The sequence below is a fragment of the Dreissena polymorpha genome, chromosome 2 (assembly GCF_020536995.1).
Source record: "Dreissena polymorpha isolate Duluth1 chromosome 2, UMN_Dpol_1.0, whole genome shotgun sequence".
NCBI classification, from domain to species: Eukaryota; Metazoa; Mollusca; class Bivalvia; order Myida; family Dreissenidae; genus Dreissena; species Dreissena polymorpha.
The window spans coordinates 34,388,403-34,407,141 of NC_068356.1; the positions used below are offsets into that span (position 1 = coordinate 34,388,403).

An 18,739-nucleotide genomic window follows, 5' to 3' on the forward strand; every position below is an offset into this window, starting at 1 on the left:
ATTGATCAAACTTTACAATCATCATTCTTTTATGGTGGACATGAACATATTGACAGCTGCTTCTGCTCAATCTATTTTTCACCCGATATCTCTAACACTATAACCTGACTTTTATAAAAATCATAAGTAGCATCCCGTTTGGATGGACATACATATATTTTTGTGCCAAATGCATTATCAGGGAGCATCTATCATTTTCAGTGATATTATCTATTCATATTTCTATCTGCTGCTGGAAATGAGAGCATCATGCAGGGAAGCCCAAAAGAACACAGTTTTGAGAAAGGGCACTCACATCGAGGATTTTACTGTCCAGCTGGAGGCCCCACTTCTCGAGTTCACCGCGAGCCTCATCATGGGAGTTCACGTGCTCCAGGAACTGCATCATGGTGAGGCGCCTCTGCTCTGGAGTCACACGTGTGTGAGCGGCCAGGTCCTACAGAGCAAGACAATGGTCTATATGAGCCTTGCTCTCAGAAAACAACGAGGTAACATGCATATGTGTAAAGTATCGTCCCAGTTTAAACCCTTTGCATGCTGGGAAATTTGTCGCCTGCTAAAAAGTTGTCTGCTGAATTTCTAAAATTAGCATTTTCTTCGATTTTTTTCCAAAGAATACTATCAGTATAGCAAACAATTTGGATCCTGATGAGACGCCACGTTCTGTGGCGTCTCATCTGGATCCAAACTGTTTGCAAAGGCCTTTAAAATTTGGTTCCAGCACTGAAAGGGTTAACCTGTGTGGCCCACACAGGCAAATCAGCAACACACTTTTATTGTTTTTTCGTTAAAAGGAAGACTCTTCTTGACTTAGCTACTTTCTGAACATATATTACTGTTTACCCCACATATACACACTTGACTCATTGGTCATTCTCAGAAAACCTAATTTAATTAAAGACCTTTCTTAATAGATTCATGTTTTAAAGGCATTATTTCAAACCCTTAGATACTGATGAGCAGCAAACAGCATAAAACCTAAACAGACTGCAAGTAACTGGCAGGATGTTTTGGTTTTATTCTGGTTGCATATAGCCATTTTCACTTGGTTTATGAGTGGTGAAGGGTGAATCTATAGGCCCAAGTAATCCTTAATATATGATAAAGAATCATTGGAATGTGGGCGGAACGGTATACAGTATCTTGCTTACTTATTAACTATAATTCAGTTGTGACAAGTAGATGTGAATCAAATTTGCACATTACTGAGAACCTGTATTACATTCATACATCATACTAATAAAAGAACCCTAAAATATATCATGTGCAGGGATCATATTTTTTTCGGTTTTGTCGGTCCTAGACCGATTGGGGTCATGAAAGACCGATTGAAAATGCTAAAATTCGCATGTCATGAAATCGATTACACAGTGAACATGCTAACACCACCTATTTACATTCTTATCTCGATTCGCTGCAGTCTCTAAACCGGTCAGGACCAGTTTATTGCATGTCAGCCGACTAGTATGACCCCAAGCAGCGAAGATTCGCGCTGTTGTTTATTAGTCATGCGTGAATAACCAGTGTCAATATCAATCGATAATTTCAATGGCTTATACCTAGCACACTAATTAAACGGTCCGTTATGTGTACTCGTCCACGATATAATCGTTGACAGTTACTTCGGAGATGAAAATCTTGATGTAATCCTCGTGGAAATTGTGCATTTCATGCATGAAACAGTATACTTTCATATAAACAGAGAAGAAAATCGGATATTCTGCAATAATTGTGGGCGGACATTGTACACTGAAAGCACGCGCTGTAACTAAACAAAACATGCCTATACACTTTCCACCATCGTAATAATCCGGCAATAAATGAATGAAAGTCGCAGATCTGATCGACAGAACAGCCGAAAGTTATTTAATGGGCGGAACTTCACACAGGTACACAAGAAAAATAAAATACATTGTATAAAGCTCTAGTAAAAATCAGGACAAGCTCATTTATGGCCTTTTTGACCTTTGAACTCAAAGTGTGACCTTGACCTTGGAGATATCGACGTAATTATTTCGCGCGACACACCGTCCAATGATGGTGAACAAATGTGCCAAATGATTTTAAAATCTGACAATGAACGACATAGTTATGGCCAAGACAAGTTTGTTCCGCCAGCCCGCCAGCCAGCCAGCCAGCCAGCCCGCCCGCATTCGCCAATCTAATAACCAGTTTTTTCCTTCGGAAAACCTGGTTAAAAACTCGTATTTGCCGTTTAAAAATGCCTAAGGGAATTTAACTTATACTTTTATTATACCACCTTCATGAATGGCAAAATCAATTGTATATATTTTAACGTAATTTGTCATGATTTCGGACATAAATTTTCGGACACATTTTCCCCAGTTAAATCCAGACCGATTGATGTTGCCGGAAAATATGATCCCTGATAATGTGCACATACTTTAGTCTATGTGAACTAAATTAGTAAGCAACCCCTTTGCATACATTGCTAGCTGAGACCTTACCTTCATGACTCTGAAGTCCTGTCTCAAGGCATCATTCAGGCCTGACATGTAGCACAGCTCTGGAATCAGGCAAATTACCTCCAGTTTGGGCTTGCGCTGAAATGGGCATTGATATCAGCCTCGCTCTGGGGAAACAGGGCTACAATACACTATTTTCCAGATTAAACTGTGCAATTTGCACGATGTTATCTGGGAGGACACTTTCCGTGTTTATGGAATTTTCTTTCAAAATAATTCTCTTCTATGCCCAAATCATGTTAAGGCAGAAAGTGTCGTCCCTGATTAGCCTTTTCGGACCCACATGAATTAAGCCCCATTTTTACAGCTTACATCGTTTTTAATAATAGGATTTATAAGGTACTATCTCAATGCTACGAATGAATTTCACACGAAATACCTTCAGCTGTTCCATTTAGAAAGTTTAATTTCACTCAAACAGAATGCATTAGAAAATTAAACTAAGACTAATGACTGCATACAATTTGTTATAAACATTCAATACAGAAAATTAAAAGAAAACCCATTAACATGGCATGCATTTTGTTGAATGCCCAATCATTATATGATAAAACAAGAGATGCGTTCATCAGAAACACAATGCCCCCTATTGCGCCTCTTTGAAAAAATATTTTTTTTATTTACCTTTAACCTTGAACTTCCACCTCTCAAAATGTGCAGCTTCATGAGAACGCCGCTTTGAATTTAAAAAAAAAAATTATGACCTTTGACCTTGAAAGATGACCTTGACCTTTAACTTCCACCACTCAAAATGTGCAGCTTCATCAGATACACATGCATGCCAAATATCAAGTTGCTATCTTCAATATTGAAAAAGTTATGGCCAATGTTAAAGTTTTCGGACAGACAGACCCCATATATTTGACATTTGACCTTGAAGGATGACCTTGACCTTCACCTTTCACCACTCAAAATGTTCAGCTCCATGAGATACACATGCATGCCAAATATCAAGTTGCTATCTTCAAAAGTGAAAAAGTTATGGCCAATGTTTAAGTTTTTGGAAGGACAGACAGACGCCATATATTAGACATTTGACCTTGAAGGATGACCTTGACCTTCACCTTTCACCACTCAAAATGTGCAGCTCCGTGAGATGCACATGCATGCCAAATATCAAGTTGCTATCTTGATTATTGAAAAAGTTATGGCCAATGTTAAAGTTTTCGGACGGACAGACGCCATATATTTGACATTTGACCTTGAAGGATGACCTTGACCTTTCACCACGTAAAATGTTCAGCTCCATGAGATACACATGCATGCCAAATATCAAGTTGCTATCTTCAATATTAAAAAAGTTATGGCAAACGTTTAAGTTTTTTTTCGGACAGACGGACAGACTGACATACACACATACTGACTGACAGACAGTTCAACTGCTATATGCCACCCTACCGGAGGGTGCAGACCGCTCATCTATTTTTCTTTTTAAAAGTGAAGGGACCTATCTCAATTTCAATCACAAAGGAGGGAGGGTGGAGTGGAGAGGGGTGTATAGTTATCTTCCAAAAATGCAAAAAAAAATGCAAAAAAAAAACAAAAAAACTTTTTTTTTTTGGGGGGGGGATTCTTGAGTGGGATGGTTGGACGGTATTTTAAAAATAAAATAACAACAAGAGCACCGTATAACGGGTGCCACGCTCAGTTGCGAAAGCTTGTCAGAATTTTTTTTAGAGGGCACAGTGACCTTGACCTTTGACCTAGTGACCCAACAAGAGATGTGTTCGTGAGAAACACAATGCCCCCCCCTACTGCGCCAGTTTGAAATAAAATTTCTATTTATCATATGGCAGGTATAGAAATCATCTCCCTTTAATTCATCATGTATCTATGGACATAAGTCCACAGGTATGTAATGAACACTACTATTAACAACTAAGTACATGAAAGAAATGATAATTATATCATTTAAACAAACCTTTGACAAATCAATCATTTGAGTTATAAATAATCAAAATAATAAATCTGTAAAATCTGTACAGTAACTGTGAAAAGAACTTCAATTCTTGGTAAGGAAATATATAATATGAGATTTATTATTATATAAATTACTTCCCTTGAAAATAATTGTCTCTTACAAATCTCTATTTTTAGTAGCAAATAATTAAAAGCCACTACAGTGACTGTAGATTCACCACTCAAAATGTGCAGCTCCATGAGATACACATGCATGCCAGATATATAAAATGGCTATGTTCAATATTGAATAATTATCTCCCTTTAAAGCTTATTACTTCCCTTAAAAGTGTATTTTTTACTGTAGACCTTGAAGGATGACCTTGACCTTTTACCACAATGTGTTTGTCAGAAACACAATGCCGCCTACTGCGCCGCTTTGATTTATTTAACAAAAATATATATGTGGGCAGGTCAGATAACTATGTCCATTTAAAGCTTATTACTTCCCTTGACTTTGTTTTTTCGACCCTAGACCTTGAAGGATGATGTTCACCTTGAAATTTTACCACTCAAAATGTGCAGCTCCGTGATATGCATGCCAAATATCAAGTTGCTATCTTCAATATTTAAAAAGTTATGGCCAATGTTAAGGTTTTAGCACAACGCCTACGGCGGGCGTTGGACGGCAAGCTGGCTATGACAAAAGCCCGGGTTTTCTCCGAAAACAGCCGAGCTAAAAATTAATATTTGTGTTTTTTAACCATGTTTAAAAAAAAAATAATTGTGGGTAATAGTGTAAGGGTATGGTGGTCATTTATTAGATGATAAAGAAAAATTGGGGGGGGGGGGGGGGGGGGGGGGGGGGGGGGAATTCGAGGGGGGGGGGGGGGGCTGGGGGATGGTTTGGGTGGAGTCTATTGTGGTATGTCAGGCATGAGTTGTTTTGTCAAAGTATCAATCAAATCTAATCATAAATAAAGAAGTTATGGCAATTTTAGCAAAATTTAATATTTTGACCTTGAGAGTCAAGGTCATTCAAAGGTCAAGGTAAAATTCAACTTGCCAGATACAGTACCCTCATGATTGCAAGAAAGTATTTGAAGTTTGAAAGCAATAGCCTTGATACTTTAGAAGTAAAGTGGATCTAAACACAAAATTTAACCATATATTCAAAGTTACTAAGTCAAAAAAGGGCCATAATTCTGTAAAAAAGACAACAAGAGTTATGCAACTTGTCCTTTACTGTCCCCTTATGATAGTTTGCGAGTGTTCCAAGTATGAATGCAATATCTATGATACTTTAAGGGGTAAAGTGGACCAAAACACAAACCTTAACCAAATTTTCAATTTTTTAAGTATAAAGGGCCCATAATTCTGTCAAAATGCCTGTCAGAGTTACATAACTTTGCCTGCACAGTCCCCTTATGATAGTTAGTAAGTGTTGCAAGTATGAAAGCAATAGCTTGGATACTTTAGGAATAAAGTGGACCTCAACACAAAACTTAACCAAATTTTAAATTTTCTAACTATAAAAAGGGCACATAATTCTGTCAAAATGCCAGTCAAAGTTACATAACTTTGCCTGCACAGTCCCCTTATGATAGTTAGTAAGTGTTGCAAGTATGAAAGCAATAGCATTGATACTTAAGGAATAAAATGGACCTAAACACAAAACTTAACCAAAATTTTCAATTTTCTAAGTATACAAAGGGCACATAATTCTGTGAAAATGCATGCCAGAGTTATCTAACTTTACCTGCCCAGTGTCCTCATGATAGTAGGTTAGTATACCAAGTTTGAATGCAATAGCATTGATACTTTATGAGAAAAGTGGACCTAAATGCAAAACTTAACCGGACGCCAACGCCAAGGTGATGACAACAGCTCATAATTTAAAAAAAATAAATGAGCTAACAACATATGAAGAGCTCAAGATTTTCTGTTTAAAAAGTAAAATAAAGATAAACAGACAGACAATATAGTTGTACCTTATAACTTTCACGTCATTTGCACAGATAAAACTTTGAAAAAACAAGTATTCAAATTAAACATATCTAGTTTATGTTAATCAAAAATAAAATTGTCAGGATTACAATACTATGATAATGTGTCATTGGCCTTACTTCAAACATTCAAAATATTTATTTGAATTTGTAAACCTATACAAATACTAATTTGTTACAACGTCAATTTTTACTGTGCACAATGGTCAATGCTCTTAACCTTGCCTGTCTGAAATACTATAACTTCAAGATGAAACAACAACCTACTATTAATAACAATAGGTGTTTTATAATCTTCGATTGCACTGATAAGCACGTAGACTTTATGATTGATAAAAAACAATTGGAGATGAAGTTGAAATTCAGGTCTAAAATAACAATAATGCAAAATAATAAAATCTTATAAAACATCAAATCAAAATAAGAAGAAAAAGGAACCAAAAAATACTTCAAAATAACAATAACTTCAGATTAAAAGGTTTTATCAAAATGACAGTGATATACGAAAGTTATAGCCATACCATACAATGCAGATTATATGAGTGCTCACTGTGATGCAAGGTTCTCTCATACTTGAGATATATGACTGGTACATACCTCTCCTTGCTGCATTTTGGCCTTTGGTCGATGGATCAGGAGTGGCTGCCCCTGGTCTTTGATTGTGAGGTTATAATTCTTCCTAAAATCAGTGTACAAGACAAGTATTACTTATATTCAATGGTGTGATTAAGGAGTAGCCTAAGATGAGGACAATTCTGCAAACTGATTTTGGACAATCAGATGTGCATTACAGAGAGACAAACTTTGATAACATACAATCAAATTAATACCTATTTGAACTTTACATGTATTACACATAAAAAACGTTTACTTCACATTCCAAGTATGCAAATTTAACAGAATTTACTTCGGGTGATTTCCATAATGTTCTTCATGTTATTTTTCCATACCCATTGATAGGAGTCTTTCCTTTTTACTCAGTGCTTCTCCTTTTGTAATATGGTCATATTTTACAGTATTCGATATGCCTAATTGCACATACCGATCAAAATTACCCCCCTTAGAAGGACAGTCAATCTTCCTTAACCATTATGAAACTAGTACTGATTTTTTTTATCCACCATTTTTCTAGCTATTGCAATTTTAATTTGTTTAATCCTGATTTGATACGATAATCAACTAGATATGGTGAAAGTCGATGTTATTTTAATAATTTTCACCGATTTTGATTTGAAGACTCTGAAATGATGATCTTTATATTTAAGAATCTTCCTCTTGAGATAAGAGTCAGTAACAAAATGAACAATTGTATTAAGGAAGAAACAAAGTTGAACTAGACAGTTTTTTTTCAAAATATTTTGCTTTGAATATAGTAATGCATAACATTTTGTTACAAATGGCATTACATACTTGTAATAGTCTATGAAGGACATTTCCTCTCCGTTTGCAAGCTGGAATGTGTGGGTTGGGTCTTTATTCCATACGATATCATCCACGCGATATGTTTTGTTGTTATATCTTGTCAGAACTACTGTTCCAACTAAAGTTCTGATCAATTCATCTCTGAATCCATGAGTATTACGTTGGACAATGGTGTACCTACATGATTCAAGAAAACAACTCTCAATGAAACCATCAACTACAATAAGTTGATTTACATTTTCTAACCTCAAGTTCATTTGGAAAAAGACAAGTCTACAACAGAAAAATCAGTTGGCTATTTTAAGGAGGAGAAAGTAAGAAATTAAAGCACAAGAAACATGATTACAATATTTTGAGGAAAATGTGAAAGATAATCCAAGGAAATGCTTTGTTAACCCTTCACGACTTAAATACGTATTTTGACAAATTTGTAGTCCCTTAGCAAGTTACATTTAATTAAATACCTTTCTTACAGAATTCAAGTTTTAAAGGCTTCATTTCCAACCCTAAGTTACTGATGAGCAACAAACTGCATAAAACCTGAACAGACTGCAAGTTACTCGCAGGCTGTTCTGGTTTTATGTTGGTTACAAAAGCCATTGTCACTTTGCTTCTTAGTAGAAAAGGGTTAAGATCATTGGTTCAATTCATAACCTCAAAACTTGACTTAGCCATTACATTATTTCTAAGCTCATTTTGCTCCTGCCTCTGAGGTAAGAAGGGAACTTGTCAGCATATTTAAAGTATATGTTGTATTTTGTATGCATGGAGTACTCATTTTAATTACTGCTTAAAATCTAATCTATTAACACCAAGAGCTGTCTCCATAGGATGAAATATGCCCCCGAAAAACGCTTTGATAGAAGTTATGAGCATTTTTCAAAACCTAAACGCAGATTTCGAAACTTAAGTTTAAGGTCAAGGTCAAAGGGTTAAAATGTGTGTGCGTATGGAAAGGCCTTGTCCATATACACATTCATACCAAATATGAAGGTTACATCTGAAGCAACATAGAAGTAATGAGCATTTCAACTGGCCACTATGATAAGAACAAAATATGGCACAAAATAGCAAAAATCCTGAAAAACATAAAACAAGACAGACAAAGGCTGGTGCTGATGCTCTCCATTTGAGCCATTTAAGAACATATTGAAAATTTGGCTAAAAAAATTAAGTTGCAACAAGATGTGTTTGTGAAACACTATTTCCCCCCCCCCACCCCATATATTTGACATTTGACCTTGAAGAATGGCCTTGACCTTTCACCACTCAAAATGTGCAGCTCCATAAGATACACATGCATGCCAAATATCAAGTTGCTATCTTCAATATGGCAAAAATTATGGCAAATGTTAAAGTTTGACGCAAACAAACCAACAGACAGGGCGAAAACAATATGCCCCCCAGTATAGACTGGGGAACATAACAAGAGCTGTCAGAGGACAGCAAGCTCGACTATTCGAGTGCTTGACAGTATAACGTAAGCCATCATGGAGAGGGGGGGGGGGGATATAATGTGGGTGTGTGATCATATAATAGATGATCTTTCAAAAATAAGTAAAACAATTTATTTTTTTTTGGGGGGGGGGGGGGGGGGAGTTCGGGGGGGGGGGGGGGGGGGGGGGGGGGGGGGGGGGGATGGTTTGAGTGGAGTGCATTGTGGTATGTCAGGTAAGTGTTGTTTTGTCAAACTTTAACATAGATTTATCAATAATATGCATATTCTAAGTATAAAAGGGGCGATAATTCTGTCAAAATGCTTGATACAGTTGTCTGCTCTTATTTATAGGTTGGGGTCATGATGGTAAACAAGTATGCAAAATATGAAAGCAATATGTCAAGGGACAAGGGAAATATTTGGGGTAATCCGCAAACTTTAACATAGATTTATCAATAATATGCATATTCTAAGTATAAAAGGGGCCATAATTCTGTCAAAATGCTTAAAACAGTTGTCTGCTTTTGTTAATAGGTTGGGGTCATGATGGTAAAGAAGTATGCAAAATATGAAAGCAATATGTCAAGGGACACAGGAAATATTTGGGGTAGTACGCAAACTTTAACATAGATTTATCAATAATATGCATATTCTAAGTATAAAAGGGGCCATAATTCTGTCAAAATGCTTGATAGAGTTGTCTGCTCTTATTTATTGGTTGGGGTCATGTTGTTAAACAAGTATGCAAAATATGAAAGCAATATGTCAAGGGACATTGAAAATGGTTGGGGTAGTACACAAGCTTTAACATTTTCTGCATATTCTAAGTGGAAAAGGGGCCATAATTATTACAAAATGCTTGATAGGGTTGTCTGCTATTATTTATAGGTTGGGGTCATGTTGGTAAACAAGTATGCAAAATATGAAAATATTTGGGGTAGTACAAAAACTTTAACATTTGCACGCTAACGCAGACTCTAACCCTAATGCAGACGCTCACGCTGACGCCGGGGTGAGTAGGATAGCTCCACTATATATATTTCATATATAATAGTCGAGCTAATATATATTTCATATACAGTAGACTCTCTGTAAACCGGACGGTCTCGGGACCGGCCTGATCGTCCGGTTTTCAGAGAGTTCCGGTTTACCAAGAGTTTTCATATTGCCGAAATATACATGGTATGCATTGTGTACAGAATCACATAAAAATAAAACAAACCATATACATTTACATGCACCATGTGATAACTGTACGCAGGTACTGGTGATGTTAATTGCATTCTTAAAAAATGTGTTTCTAATCGATTAAAAGCAAAAAAATTCCATACCGACTTGTTTTGATTAATCCCAAAGTGAGCGTGGTGCTTTATACATGTACGTACGTGGCATTTGTCATATAGGCGAGTGACGACACAAATAATATTGTTGTAGATACACGAGTTATTATTCAATACATACATGTACCACATTTCATAAAACATACACACAAGCAAAAAACAGCGTCATAATTATTTTTTAAGATATTCATAATCTCAAAACCTACTAATTCTTGAAGTTTACTCTTTCACGAAAAAGTCCAAGGTCACTCTCTGCTTGAAAGCACATTTCAGTTGATTCCCTGATGAGCTTTATCTTATCCTCTAACGTAAGCTCTACGCGTCTGCGTTTAGCTGGAGGCTGCGACATTTTTGATGCGTTCGAAATTAGTAAACGGCAATGAATGAATTTGCATACAGATGGATGGATATTTAACAGACATATTTCTAACAGTTTATCTGACAAATAAACAAACAACCATTTCAGCGTTAAAAACATGGCTATAAGATCTTTTAAAATACCCGAGAAGATCACAAGAAAATGATCGTCGCAACGGCATGCATTAATTTTTTAATTAAATTGTTTATCATAGGCGATAATACATAATTAATAAAACGATCGAGTCAATCACTTTTTGGTGTTACCGCACGTCTATTATAGACATTCACAGTTTATTTTACATTACTTAATCGGACTTCCGTAGCGCGGTAACGACTTGACACCTTGATGGTATGTTTAATCCGATTATCGATAATTGCGCGAGCAAAATGTGTGACACCGCACTCGCTGTGCTGACTAGGTATTGTTATTTTTACGCCTCGGGCATCTTGAGAATTTAGACCATCCGGTATACTCAATGTATTTTACGTTGAAAATGACCAAATTTACGGAGATACCCGTCCGGTTTCCGGTTTTCAGAGAGTTCGGTTTATTCAACATTTTTTAACAAAGATATAGAAGGAGAAAATACGGGACTGGCCCGACCGTCCGGAATCGGGAGAGTTCCGGTATTCAGAGAGTCTGGTATTGACAGAGTCTACTGTATAATAGTCGAGCTAAAAATGCTAAAATCTGGTAAAATTGTCTTCTTGTTTCAATAGAATTTCTGAATTCAAACCAGTCTTCACCCATGATATGAAACCTCGCATAACGTTATTGTTATTGAATTGCACATGCTTGCTGGGCTAATCTACATGAGCTCGCATTGAAACTGGTAATTCATATACTTTAAATACACAGTAAATAATGTTGTCTGTCTACAAAATAGTAGCAAAAGTTGCATTAAACAAAACAAAACAAGGGACAAAATTGTCACAAAAACCAGGTTTTCAATTTGAGACAATGGGGGACATAACAAAAAGTTTGATAAAGGCAGACAACTCAAAATGTGCATTGTTACTGATTGTTCCTAGTTACCCCCTTGTTTCAAATTCAATCTATTTTTAATCGTGGCGACCTTGGAGATATCGATGTAATTCTTTCGCTCGACACACCGTCCAATCATGGTGAACAAATGTGCCAAATGATTTCAAAATCTCACAATGAATGACATAGTTATGGCCCGGACAAGCTCATTTATGGCCATTTTTGACCTTTGAACTCAAAGCGTGACCTTGACCTTGAAGATATCGACGATATTCTTTCGCGCGACACACCGTCTAATAATGGTGAACAAATGTGCCAAATGATTTTAAAATCTCACAATGAACAACACAATACATGCGTGGTTTAACTGTAATACAATATGCTGCAATTTCAAGTCTGTATTTAAAAAGTTTTAAGAGAATAAACCAAATTCAGAGGCCTTACATGTTTATACCATCAAGGCCATTTGTTAAGGATAATGAACTTAACTGTCTCCCAGATGAGATAAATTGCAACTTTATTGTACCTTTTTGATATGAAAGGCTATCAGCAATCCTGACAGGCAATGCTTTCATCTTAGGACGTCAAACAAAATTTAATATACACACAGGTGTTTCTCACCTTTCAATTTCCCTAAGAAATTTTCTGCAAAATAAATTTTACTCTATGAAGTTTTGATATTTATCTTATGCTTTCTTTGTGATCATAAATAAATAAAACATTTTTATATATAAATCGATATTCCGCCAAGTTCAACAAATATCCTCTATTTAATTAAGGGTATTCAGATAATATAAATCATATTTGTTGATGTTCATTAGTAACAAATCACCATACTTATTATCATCATCATCATAATTATCCTCTTCAGAGAGAAACAAAATTAAATATGATGTTTTGCAATTTTGTTCTATATCTTATTCGCGGAATAAATATTTAAACCACTGCATTCAAATAATGAATGTCAAAATATGCATTAATTTCATTGAGAGCTTATATTGGTAATATCACACTAGAATGTTAACAAGGTTTCACCATATCCATATCATGAAAACTGCCCCATCGCACGGAGGCCATCTTTTTCAATGGAATGGAACCATTGTCAAACACTGCTGAGATATCATTAGAACATATGTTCTGACCAAGTTTCATGAAGATGAGACAAAAACATTTGACGTCTAGAGTATTAAAAAGGTTGTACTATAGCCATGTAAGGAAAAAATCTATGCCTCATGGGGGGTCATCTTTTTCAACTAACCAGAACAATTTTGACACCGCTGAGATATCATTAGAACAACATGTTATGACCAAGTTTCATGAAGATTGGACATTACATGTGACTTAAAGTATTAACAAAGTTTTACTATAGCCATATATTAAGGAGAAATGCCCTGTCCCCAGGTGGCCATGTTTATCAACAAACCATAACCATTTACGAACGCAGCAATGATACGATTCTAACAAATGTTCTGGGAAAAAAAGAAAATTGAACAATTAATGTGAATTCTAGCGTGTTAAAAAGCTTTCACAAAGCCATATAAGTACAACTGCTCCTCCTCCTGGTAGACATGTTTTTTTACAGACAAGAATCAATTTTGAACTCTGCCCTGATATCACTTGAACAAATGTTCTCACCAAGTTTCATGAAGATTGTACTATAAATGTGACTTCTAGAGTATGAACAAGGATTTTCTTTAAATTGACCTAAAGATCTAGTTTTTGACATTATGTGCCCCAGTTTCGAACTCAGGCAAGATATTGTTGGGAAAAAAAATTGTCTAACCAAGTTTCATGAACGGACAATAAATGTGGCCTCTAGAAGTCAACACTGCAAATGTTGACGACGGACAAAAGGCTATCACAAAAGCTCATCATGATTACGTTGTGCTCAGGCGAGTAAACAATTTACAGCTGTCAGTTATTCATGGGTGCCTTACAATTTGTCCAGGACGGTTTCAGTCGTGAGCACTCGATGTGAGGCATCGGCCAGCAGCATGAGACCCCCCTCCTGCTCAGATACAGCTGTGATGTAGCCTGGCCACACCTCCAGTCTGAAACAACAGGCACCATTACTCAGGGGACAAGATTTTGGAATAAAACCATGCTACACCAGCATAATACCCTTGAATTGTTACTGTTCATGAAGACAAGGATTGATAGTACAGTCACAAATGATGTTTTCATTTATAAGTGACGATGCATTGACTTCAAAGGCTTTATAGTCTTACTTTTATTATTTCTGAATTAAACATTTCAGCTCAGAGTGGATCATTTGAGTCAATACAGTTGAGAAAGAGGAATAATAAAAGCCTATAGGCAAAGGTAAAACTTACTTGTGTTGTGGGACCCCAAAAGGTGTATAAGGGTTGTAGAAATATCTGCCCACCTGCACCATCTTTAAAATACCCATTATCCTGAAACACAAAAACAAAGGCTGCTCCATGGCACTCTAGACCATCGTATCAACAAAGGAAGAGTTGGAATAATCAAGTGATGTGTACCTGACAAAACAGCAGACCCCTTCCAAGTTAATTATGTAAGATTAACAACAGCATCTCTATAAGTAAACCTCGCTTCAGTACTTTTAAGTTGTGGCAGGTTACAGATGTCATTTACCAACTATTTCAAAACTGAGTATTTCTGGAACATAGCAACCACTTTATTTTCAGACGAACAAACATAAATAACCTTCACTTTATGAACCTATTACTACAAACAGGGTGTTATTAACCTAGCTTTAGTTCTTTTTGAGTTGACAAAGGATCTTGATTTTAGTTTATGATTACTTCTGTAACCATTGCAACCTCAAGTTTTGTCTGACACAAAACTTTAAGAGTGTGCATCCACACACCAACATACCAAGTTTTATAACCTTATCTACACACCAAAATACCAAGTTTCATCACCCTATCCACATACCAAGTTCCATCACTCAATCCACATACTAACATGCTAAGTTTCATCACCATATCCACATACCAAGTTTCATCACTCAATCCATATACCAACATACCAAGTTTCATTACCCTATCCACATACCAAGTTTTATCACCATATCCACATACCAAGTTTCATTACTCAATCCATATACCAACATACCAAGTTTCATCACCCTATCCACATACCAAGTTTCATCATCCTATCCACATACCAACATACCAAGCTTCATCACCTTATCCACATACAGACATACCAAGTTTCATCACCTTATCCACATACCAACATACCAATCACCTTATCCACATACCAACATACCAAGTTTCATCACCTTATCCACATACAGACATACCAAGTTTCATCACCTTATCCACATACCAACATACCAAGTTTCATCACCTTATCCACATACCAACATACCAAGTTTCATCACCTTATCCACATACAGACATACCAAGTTTCATCACCCTATCCACATACTAACATACCAAGCTTCATCACCTTATCCACATACAGACATACCAAGTTTCATCACCTTATCCACATACCAACATACCAAGTTTCATCACCTTATCCACATACAGACATACCAAGTTTCATCACCCTATCCACATACCAACATACCAAGTTTCATCACACTATCCACATACCAACATACCAAGCTTCATCACACTATCCACATACCAACATGCTAAGTTTCATCACCCTATCCACATACCAACATACCAAGTTTCATCATCCTATCCACATACCAAGTTTCATCACCCTATCCACATACCAACATACCAAGTTTCATCACACTATCCACATACAGACATACCAAGTTTCATCACCCTATCCACATACCAACATACCAAGTTTCATCCCCCTTTCATATACCAAGTTTCATCACCCTATCCACATACCAACATACCAAGTTTCATCACCTTATCCACATACCAACTTTCCAAGTTTCATCCCCCTTTCATATACCATGTTTCATCATCCTAGCCTATGAACTTTTTTATCCAGATTTGGACGGGGGACCTGATGCATAGTCCTCCCAGTTTCAACAGTAGGTCAGTTACAATAAGATACCAGGAAAAAATTATACAATGACAAGATTTTCAATAAACTCATGAAGTTCATCAGTCTGAGGAATTGACATTACTGTTGTGTTCATAATAGGACTCGGCATTATCTAGTTTTCTGTAAACAAAATTACAAGACAATGTAACAAGAGCTGTCAGAGGACAGCGCGCTCGACTATTCGAGTGCTTGACATTATAACGTGAGCCATCATGGGGAAATTGTTCATATTCAATAATTTATTAAACGATGTTTTGAAATAAAAAAAGGAAAAAAAAAATATATTGGGGGGGGGGGGGGGGGGGGGGGGGGGTTGAGAGGGGGTATAATGTGGGGTGTGGTCATTTATTAGACGATCTTTCAACAACAAAAAAAGGAAAAAAAATAATTATTTTTTTTGGGAGGGGGGGGGGGGGGGGGGGGGGGGGGGTGAGAGGGGGGGGGGGGGTATAATGTGGGGTGGGGTAGTTTATTAGATGTTTTTAAAAAAAATTGGGGGGGGGGGAGTAGGGGGGGTGAGAGGAGCTATAATGTGGGGTGGGGTAATTTATAAGATGATGTTTAAAAAAAAAAAAAAAAAAAATGGGGGGGGGGAGGGATTCTGGGTAGGGGCGTGGGGTATTGTTTGGGTGGAATCCATTGTGGTTTTCAGGTAAGTGTTGTTTTGTCAAAGTAATAATAAAATGCGATCATAAATAAAGAAGTTATGGCAATTTAAGCAAAATGTTCAATTATCTAAGTGTAAAAGGGGCCATAATTATGTCAAAATGCTTGATACAGTGGTCTGCTCTTGTTTATAGGTTGGGGTCATGTTGGTAAACAAGTAAGCAACATTTAAAAGCAATATGTCAAAGGACACAGGAAATATTTGGGGTAGTACGCAAACTTTAACATAGATAAATAGATTTATCAATAATATGCATATTCTACATGTATGAATTTTGTAATAAAAATAATTTATTTCTATTTTATACACAAATTTTGGTCCCAAAAATTGTTTTCACTGCCATTTATTAATGTTAAACAGTTACTGTTTAAATATAGGTCACACATGGTCACTTAGTACAAGCTGTCTTGCAAATTTGTGGGTTTATTTAAATTCTCTAAAATACAAATTTAGTAATAGAGTATTTTTTGTTATATCAATACCATTTCTAACATTGGTGTATTATACCTGCATATATATATTTTTTGCATAATGTTTTGTTCAACAGAGAAACTCACTATTTTAAACTATCACAGTTGTATAAACCATGGCCTACTTGACTTTGAAATAGCTGTCTTTAACTGTCGCGTTGTTTACAAAAACAGTTACATAAGCCTCGTTCTTGGAAAACTGGGCTCAATGCATGTGTGAAAAGTGTCGTCCCAGATTAGTCTGTGCAGACACATGGGGTCGACACTTAACACACATGTGTTAGGCCCAGTTTTCCCAGAACAAGGCTCATTCAATTCAAACGTCACTGAAGGCAACTGACTTCCTGAAGATGATGTTGTAGAGCTGGTGACAGGACTCGGGTGGGATCACCTTGGTGAGACGTATGGTGATGGTCACTGGAACACCATCTGTGTGCCGCACCCCGGTCAAAACTGTCTCCTGAAAACATAACATGTAGTACTGAAGGTAGAGCAATATAACTGATCAATGTTACATCAACCTTGAAGCTAGCATCATAATTGGTTCATGCATGTCCTCTTGAAAAACACAAAACAAGTGACAATGCACTTTAAAGAACTAACAGTCACATGAATATCTATTATCACGAAAACCATATAAGGACTATGCACAAACTTAAAGTGTCCATTGTGACCTTGAAGCAATTAACATGGTTGTTTAATCCAGATATGATTATTTGTGACAGATATGTCTTGCTATGATCATTTGAGCCAGTTTAAAATCCCTTAAGGAAAACTTTCACGCCCCTCGCATGTATTTTAAACAACCTGAACCATTTTCAAACTTGTCCAAGACATTATCAGGACACATGTTCTGAGTAAACTTGATTAAGATTGGACAATAAATGTAGCCTATAGTGTTAAAATGGTAAATCTTGACAACGGACCACGCAAGACAGACAAAATGCAATCACAAAAGCTGTGCTCAGGTGAGCTAAAAACAATGGCTATCAAGACGAAATGCCCTTCACACTCAAACAGCAGAAATACCCTTACACCATAATAATGGCCGAGCGTAAAAAGCAGTGCCAACCTGAAAGCTAGTTTTCTTATATTATCCCTTTCCCTTATAGATGCGTATAATCCTGAGTCTATCGATTCCCCGATACATACGTTTATTACCGTCGCTATCGATTACCGAATACATGCACATTTTTCCGTCTCTATCCATTATCTGATAATCCCGTATATTCCCGATGTCCATATTTAAATGCAAATTCTGATTAATATTGACGACAAAAGTGCTAAAGAAAACTCATTAACACAGACATCCAACATTTTTCTAAAGTATCAAAAGAATTTCGGCATATGTTTCTATTTAAAGATTTGATGAAATAGGTGTCCAATTGGGACAAGGGTATTCAAACATGCGTAAATAACTTAACATGGTGTGCGCACATCGTGTACAGTTTATATGTTCTGTTACAAATTGTAGCCACAAATAAATACATGTATATGCCCATGATATTTTCGTTTCCAGTTTTTGTCTTGACAAAAAGCGCGCGAAAATAGACGTGGTGTATTTATTTTTTCACAAAAACTGCGTAGCGCAGACAACATTTTAAAAGCTTTGCAGTAGATTTCCATTTGAATATTGGGGTATCGCGCAAATGATTTTGACA

General features: G+C 36.4%; 1 protein-coding gene across 1 annotated transcript in view; it reads right to left on the reverse strand.

Annotated features, from left to right (window-relative positions):
• The window catches only part of LOC127866548 (piwi-like protein 1), a 53,506-nt gene that overhangs the window by 12,245 nt on the left and 22,522 nt on the right, over positions 1 to 18,739 (reverse strand). The window contains exons 7-13 of the mRNA XM_052407161.1: positions 17,420 to 17,538; positions 14,270 to 14,350; positions 13,874 to 13,987; positions 7,802 to 7,990; positions 6,989 to 7,070; positions 2,469 to 2,564; positions 296 to 436 (exon numbers count right to left, since the gene is read on the reverse strand). Coding sequence (XP_052263121.1) covers positions 296 to 436; positions 2,469 to 2,564; positions 6,989 to 7,070; positions 7,802 to 7,990; positions 13,874 to 13,987; positions 14,270 to 14,350; positions 17,420 to 17,538 — 822 coding nt within the window. The remainder of the gene's footprint in view (positions 1 to 295; positions 437 to 2,468; positions 2,565 to 6,988; positions 7,071 to 7,801; positions 7,991 to 13,873; positions 13,988 to 14,269; positions 14,351 to 17,419; positions 17,539 to 18,739) is intronic.